The sequence below is a fragment of the Vigna unguiculata genome, chromosome 7 (assembly GCF_004118075.2).
Source record: "Vigna unguiculata cultivar IT97K-499-35 chromosome 7, ASM411807v1, whole genome shotgun sequence".
Lineage (NCBI taxonomy): Eukaryota > Viridiplantae > Streptophyta > Magnoliopsida > Fabales > Fabaceae > Vigna > Vigna unguiculata.
In genome coordinates, this window is record NC_040285.1 from 7,465,337 (window position 1) to 7,474,039 (window position 8,703).

Consider the following 8,703-nt stretch of genomic DNA (forward strand, 5'->3'; position numbering starts at 1 on the left):
TAAACCTTTAAATTATTTCGAACCCTTTAGAATTAGTTCCAGCACTCGGTCACTCTGTGACTTAGAACAGATAGATACACATTCAAAGAAAACAGCATGCAGAATTAATGTACAAATTATTATGAAATGGCATCACCATTTATTTTGCAACAAACGCAATGCATCTATATACCATCATCCAAGTTTCTTTATTATCTAGTGTCCATAGCTATATTTTGCTGATCAAAACTTAGATGCTGTTATGTAAGTGTTTTTATTGTTGTTTTTGTTTCAGAATTGGATGAAACTTCAATTCTTACATAAAAACAACACTGAAAAATACTTTGGAAAGTATCTAAGCTTTGCTCTATTATGATCATGACTTGGTCTAATTATATATTTTAGTTTCTGCTAGGGAAAAGCTGACATGGCATTTTGACTCATCAAGCACTGGAACAGAACCTTGAATTTGAAGAAATCTGAGGTTTCTTTGACCCACAGGAAACAGAAGTTTGTTTCATAATTTCAGGCTTCACTCTTACCTTTTCACTTCCTTCAACCCACCTCTTCAGCCTCTTAAGCAACTTTTTCCTTTTTGAAGAAGCATGATCACTCTCAGCAGAATCATTGTGATGATGAAACTCATGCTCTGAATCACACTGCACAAATCTTAAGCCTCCTTCAATCTCTCCCTCCTCATGATGTTCTTCATAGTGGCTCATCAACTCTTGCCTCAAACAACTATTCACCCTCCTCAAATGAATCAGCTCTTCAACTTCACTTGATCTTTCCTTCTTCATCTCCTCCAATTCATTCAGAACTTTGTTGTACTCTTCCTTACTCACATCTTCAACCTCCAAATAATATTTCAATGGTTTTCTGTGTATCTTTTCCTTGTTCAACTTTTCTGCTTCTGCTGTTTCAAGCTTCTTCACAACCTCCTTCTTCTCTTCCTCCAACTGCTCCAAAATCCTTCGCAGCTCTCTGATTTCACCCTCTAACTTGTTAATCACGCATACCCTTGTCTGAAAATCCTCATGGTTTCTCAAAAGTTCTTCTTCTTTCTCTTTGATCATCAAAGCCTGCACCTTTATCAAACGAGACTTGGCCTTTGAGTCCCGGAGAAGCCTTTGAACCTTCCTTTGAAGAATCCTATTCTGTGATCTCCAATACTGCATCTGTTCAACAACACTCATGTATTGGACCACAAAACTCTCCAACCTCATTGTCTCGGTCTCTATGGAAGAAACCTCTTTGCTCAAAAACTCAGCACGATCATTCTCCAACGACAACATGTTTCTGACTTCAACAAGTAGAGATTCTTGTGCCTTCATTTCACAGTACAACTCAAACTGCAAACGCAAGGCCAGTTCCCTCATTTGAAGACCTTCAATCTGGTTTCTGAGGCCAGTGATTTCACGTTCCAAACATGGCTTTTTGTTATGGATCACCAAGCTATTTGTAGGAGTAGATGATTCTCCATCTTCCACAAAAGAAAGGATGTCATGACAAGTGATTTTTGAAGAATCACATTCATTTTGTGGTGAAGAAAACAGCTTAGAAGACAAGTTTTTCTTTGCCAGTATCCATGCATAGATGAAACCTGCTAAAGATGCAGCCAAGGGAACACCAGCTTTGAGGATGAGTGGCTTCAAATTCTCAGGCTTGAGTGGTGTGAGTTCCATGAAAATTTTTTGACAAGAAAATGTGAATTTGATCCTTGTTATAGTGGTAATGGTTTGAGGAAAGTTGGGTAAGTTTGTTTATAGGAATAGTGATGTGTAACTTTTTGACCACTCCAAAAGACCTTGTACGGCACCATCAATCCCTCTTGGTGCTCTAAGGAATCTGATTCCTTTCCGTGTCAACCAATTGCACTCGCAAATAGATATTTGCCATGTCGGGGCTTCTTTTCTTCCACCAGCTATGTGTGATGTTAATATATTCTCCATGTGTTCAAACACACATCAATAAATTTTTAGAAACTCGTTAGGGGTGTAAAGTAACACGGGCTCACTTCTTGACCTAAAAATAAGTCATTTTAATTCGATTTATTTTTTTTTGAACTGAAAATTTTGTAATTCGGATATTACATATTGATGAATTAGTAGTTTCATTCATTTAAATGATATTTTAATTTTTTATTTATTTATTTTATATATTATTAAATAAAATAAAAGTGAATGAAATTTTTTTTAGGTTAAGTATGTTCTAGTTAAAGAGTTTACATGTGAAATTGAAATTCGTTCGTTTATCAAATTTTGATATATTTTTGTCGTAAAATTAAAAAAATGAATAGATATAATATTTTTGAAAGTATCAAAATGGTATAAAAAAAACTCAAAGGTTATCCTAGAATATGTTTGACACTTCCACAAAATTTAATGCAATTGGATTAGGAGGACAAAAATTTATAAAGTTTAGAAACAAAAATGTATCAAAGTTCGAGACATAAAATTTTAATTTCACGTCAAAGTTTGTCCAAATTTAGGAACTAAAAACATATATATTTTTTATTATACACTTAAAGTGTTCACTTGTTTCATCAAACATTATTATAAAGATAATAGTTGAAAATTAAATTGTCAAACCTACATAATTTGCCAATCAAATAAATTAAACATCTAAACTAAGCATAACAACATTCTAGTATTTAAAAAAAAATTGTCAACCTACATAATTAGAAGTGTAAATAATTATAATAAAAAATGGTAAAATATTAATAAAGGGTTATTGTTGTGTTACATGTCAACTCACCTTCAATCCAGCTTGAACTTGTTTAACTTAGAAGTTAAATGAGTTGAGTTCAATTTGACCCACATTAGAAAAAACTAATTTTTTTCAACTCAACTCGATTCGAATATGTGGTGAACTAGGTTGGCTCACAGTTTAAAATCCATTTTAACATTTTTAGAAGGTTTAATTATTTAGTCCTTACTTTTGTCCAAAAATATTAAGGTGGTCCTTTAGTTTTTTTTAATCTAAATTTGGTCTTGATTTCTGAAAATTGATGCAATCTTATCCTAATTTGTTAAACATTGATGGAAGTGGTCCTTTCCGTTAAATTTCTTAACATTAGAATGATGTTAATTACATCAACAAAACAAATCATCAGTATTAACAACTTCAAGGATTGTGTTAATTACAAAAACAAAACAAACCATCCTTTTTAACAACTTCAATCTTGAGAAAAAATCCTTAATTTGTTTCAAAAAATTTAATGAAAATGACTAAATTGCATTATTTTCTCACAAATCACACTACAAGAAAATTTTTAATTAGAAACCAATTTTAGAAACCAAAAATAGTTAGCCTCTATAATAACCAATTTAGATATCAATTTACAAAATTAAAAATTATTGGTTACTAAAATAGTCACTATTATAAATAAAAAATTATAACTAGTCATTAATTAATTAGAGACCAATTTTGAACCTAAGTGATTTTGGTAGCTAAAAGTTAGGTAGTTAATTTTTGGTGACTAATTTCCTTTGGTAGCCAAAACTAGGGATGGCAACGGGGCGGGGCGGGGACGGGTTTCGCTATCCCATACCCATCCCCGCATAAAAAATTCATCCCCATCCCCATACCCAAACCCAACGGGTATCAAACTTTTTTCCCATCCCCATCTCCACCGGATAACGGGTATAATCTCGTACCCATACCCGTACCCGTGTTCTAACTACTTCAATATTAATTTTTATAAAAGAAAAAAATTACGGTAAAGAAAATATAATATTATGAAATATTCAATATTAGGAGGATTTTCTTCGATGCCAAATACCTTAAAATAAATTATAATTGTTTACATTTTATATTAGAATACCAAATAAAATTTCATGTGAACCAAAACATTTGTTAAATTTGCAAACTACAACATTGATGAACTTAGTTGATAAAATTAAAAAATATTTCAAAAAAATATAAAAGGAAAACAAATATTTAAATTAAAATATATTTTAAATGTTTGTTTACTTCAATTTTTTAAATTCTAATGAATATCTTTTTTATACACTAATAAAAGTTATAATATATCACTTGATCAAAATGACACAAAGAATAAATAATAAACATAATAATAAAAGGAAAACAAATATTCAAATTAAAATATATTTTAAATGTTTGTTTACTTCAATTTTTTAAATTATAATGAATCTCTTTTTTATACACTAATAAAAGTTATAATACATCACTTGATCAAAATGACACAAAGAACAAATAATAAACATAATAATAAAATTTTGACATAGATTTTGTATCTTTTGAACTTTAATATATGTTGGATAGTGACAAAAAAATATTCATAGCAATTACATTAAATTTTTATATTGTAGTAAATAAAAGTTATTTATACAATTAAAGTGGAAAAAATTACAGTATGATTAATAGTGAGTTATAAAATAACAAATAATTAGATAGAATATATCGAAATATTATTCTACATGATGAAAATAAACAATAAATAAAAATATTAAAAGACTAACAAATGTGTGTTTTAGAAATAATTTGAGAGACTATCGAAAGAAATCGCACAAAGGAAATCAAATGTATAATTAAGGTATGATAAAATGAAAAATACCTTACAGAACTAATTATTAAATTATGTTTGAAGTGGTTAAAATTAAATAGAAATATCATTAGTGACCAAAAAATTTGTCATTAAATTACATATAAATTAGTAATTAAATTGGTCACTAAATCAAGTACAGATTCGATCATTGAATCGGTCACTAATTTAGTCATTGATTCAGACAATAAATCAACTACTACCACCAATGACGAAAAATAGTGACTGATATGGGTTACTGACTAAATCAGTCACCATTTCATGTTTTTCTTGTAGTGAATTATCATATACTATTCCTAAATATCATTATATATATATATATATATATATATATATATATATATATATATATATAAAATTTTAACCACTTCAAACAGAATTTAAAGTGAAAAAATTACATTATGATTAATAATGAGTTATAAAATAAAAAATAATTAGATAGAATATATCGAAATATTATTCTACATGATGAAAATAAAAAAAATAAATAAAAATATTAAAAAACTAACAAATGTGTGTTTTAGAAATAATTTGAGAGACTATCGAAAAAAATCACACAAAGGAAATCAAATGTATAACTAAGGTATGATAAGACGAAAAATATCTTAGAGAATTAAGAAAACTTTTCAAATATTAACATATAATTAATGGTTGAAAAATAACGAAAATTATTTTAATGAAACAAAAGAGTTCTTCAAATTAAACAAAAATTAATAATAATAATAAGTAAAGAATTTTTTTTATATTATCTTAAATTGAGAGTATAAACATTCTCATGTGAAAGAAAAATTTATAATAAATAAAAATATTAAAAAATAATATAAATATTCAAATGTGAGGCATAATTTTTTTTTAATTAACATACATCATTTTAACATAATTACATAAAGGTTATGATAAGATAAAAAATATATTGGAGATGAGAATGAGTTTCATGACAAATGAAATAATTAAAAGAAATAAAAAATAGAAAAAAAAATATATATAGGGGTTACTTGATTAATTGTGAATATTTTAATAATTTAAACGAGAATGAAGATATGGCGGGGACGGGTATTATGGCGGGTATATGTACATCCCCATACCCATCCCCATACCCAACTGAAAAAGTCGGGGATTCCCCATACCCATACCCATACCCATACCCAGTCAATGCGGGGATTCCCCGTCAAAACGGGGACGGGTTCGGGCAATACCCACGGGGACGGGTTTATTTGCCATCTCTAGCCAAAACCATGGTAGCTAATTTTAAAGACCAATTTAGTGACCAATTATAATTTTTTATTCATAATAGTGACTATTTTAGTAACCAATAATTTTTAGTTTTGTATATGAGTATCTAAGTTGTTTAATATAATTATTAATCATTATTGGTCACTAAAATTAGTCACTATTTAGAAGTTTTTTTGTAGTGTGAGGACCTGTTGGGTTATATATATTTTTCACATATATGAGTTATGATTATAGTCATTGAGAGATCGTGGTTCTATATGATTATATGACATTAGTTTTACACATAAGATATTTTACACCAAAACCTTAAGGCAGTCATTTCGCCACTGTTGGGTTATATATATTTTTCACATATATGGGTTATGGTTATAGTCATTGAGAGATTATGGTTCTATATGGTTATATGACATTAGTCTTACACATATAAGATATTTGACAACAGTTTTACACCAAAACCTTAAGGAAATTGTGTTATGGATCTTTATTCTTATATAATGTTTAATTTTGTCTATTCTATCCAATGTAAAACTTTGACTCACACTTGAACTATTCCTAACAGGACCAACCTGGATCAATTTTCACAAATAAGAACACAATTGAGACTAAAATAGAATGGAGGACCAACTTGATATTTAAAAAACAAAGACCAAATAAGTAATTAAACAATTTTAAAACTAGGAAATACTTTATTAACTCTCTTTTGCCATTTTTTTCTTTAATCTTTCTCTTATATGACAATGCATAACATTTTTTTTTTTATTTTCGCTCCTTATTTCTCTATATATCATCTTCAGACCCACTTGAACTGGTACCAACGATGTGTTCACAAAAGTGATTGAAGCTCAATTCCTACCTTTTGAAATGTTAAAATGTGAAGTTAATAACGAGTGCTAACCTATTCTATATCTATTAAATCTCCTAAAGAAGCTAGTGCATGCATGTGTATTTCACCAATTTTAAAGTTAATCAATTATGAATTTTAACTAAATGGATTTCTCTTAATATATATATATATATATATATATATATATATATATATATATATATATATATATATATATATATATATATATATATTGATTTCTAAAGAATTGTGGGAGAAAAAAAGAAGGGACAGCGGAAAAAGATTTAAACGACTTTCCTTTCAGCCCATGGCTTAGGTTGGGCATCTCATCAAAAGCAAAATAGGCAGTCTTCATTTTTTTTGTATTTCCATGAATTCTTTTCCTGCACTCCCATATTAAAAATTTCATTTTTACCCTTTTTCAATTGTGTAATCTAGAATTTAAAAATGGGTTTTTGATTATACAATCAAAAAGTAAAAAATAAGTTCCTGTTTGTGTGTAATTTGGAAGCTAAAAAGAACCAAATTATGCAATTTGGAAATAGAAAATGAAAAGAAAAAAATAGTTTTTGGATTGCGCAATCCGAAAGTCATTTAATCCGAAAGTCATTTGATTTTCTAATCACATAATTTGGAAGTCATTTTTTTGTTTATAGATGGTGTAATGGAGAAGTTTTTTTCAAAAGAAAAACAATTACTTCTGAATTACACATCTGAAAGTCATTTTTGATTTCTAGATTGCATAATCCAAAAGTCAATTTTGTATTGTGAAGTTTGAAAAGGACAAAAATAAAACTTTGTTTTTATACGTGATGACTTTTAGGAAATCGATGTCCGTAGAGCTAAAAATCTTATGCATGTAAACACTTCTTTGCACGAAAATTTCTCATCAATTCAAGAGGAGCTTAAACTATAATAGGAGTTCAAGTAAGATTAGAGGTACAATTAATAAAGGATTTGAAACCCATGTGCACTTTTGAACGGCAAGACCTACAAAAAGTTAAGATCAACCTTTGAGACACTCTAATATAAGATTCACTAAGAAATCCTATCTAAGTTTACTACTCGAATAGGAAAAGAATTAATAAAAAAATAAAATCATATGACAAAATTAAGCACAATAGAATAACAAAAAGTGTAGGTTATTTCACATAATGTCTTCTTGATGTAAATAACAACATTCAAGTAATATTACCTAAAAAGTATTGTTAAAATCAAATTTATGTTTCTCTCGGAAGGCTAAATATTTTCATGAAGAAATTAAATTGATTTGATAAGTTTTGGTTTTGAAAAAGTGATATAAGGATTTTACTACAAATTGGTTCCGATTGATTAAAACAACTTTAATTGATTAAAATACAACTTGAGTTTTCAATGTTTTTTTAGATTCAAGTTCGACTAACCTTATGCTTGATTTTGATTGTGCTTAAGCAATTAACTGTAAAATTTAAGTTCAACAAATCTCACAAGCCACCAATGTTATGGCAATGACTACCCCTACTAAAAGGATAAGATAAATCCACCCATTATTGATTATGGTTTATCATAACCAAAGGAGTTTTCATCATCAAAACTCCAAAAGACTACACGAAAGCTAAGTTTGATCATATGTTGCTCAACAACAAAAGAAGATATCCTCTATTTGTGTTTCTTCTAAAAATGAATATAAAAATATTTGTAGGTTCATATAAGCCAAAGTAATGTGACTTAGTGAAGATAAACTATGAGGACAATGAAGATTTTTAGCTAAATAAAGCTACAACTTTTTGGGATGGGAAAAATATCTGTGTCCACGAGTATTCGCGGATAAAATTTGCGACGAATAATTGGTACCTACAAATATTTTAATACCTGGTTTATAAAAGGTCGCGTGCGAGTATCATACTATACACACACACGAGTATCTTTTACATGCAAAAAATTAAAATTAAAATTTAATTTATATTTTATTAAGTTAAATTTAATCCAAATTAAAATTTAATTTACATTTTATTAGATGAAATTAAATTTATATTAAATTTAATTTAATTTATATTATAATTTATATTTCTTTTGTAATTTATTTAGATTTTATTTAAAA

The 8,703-nt window shown here is 28.1% G+C and overlaps 1 protein-coding gene across 1 annotated transcript; it reads right to left on the bottom strand.

Moving 5' to 3' along the window:
- Nucleotides 1-322: 322 nt before the first annotated feature.
- Nucleotides 323-1,885, bottom strand: LOC114190368 (protein CHUP1, chloroplastic-like). The gene has a single exon (XM_028079218.1). It carries the CDS (start codon nt 1,662-1,664, stop codon nt 423-425), a length of 1,242 nt encoding a protein of 413 aa, XP_027935019.1. The 5' UTR covers nt 1,665-1,885; the 3' UTR covers nt 323-422.
- Between the last annotated feature and the right edge of the window lie 6,818 nt (nt 1,886-8,703).

Coding starts and splice junctions, on each gene's coding strand:
- LOC114190368 (XM_028079218.1), bottom strand. CDS start 1,664: ATGGAACTCACACCACTCAAGCCTGAGAATTTGAAGCCACTCATCCTC.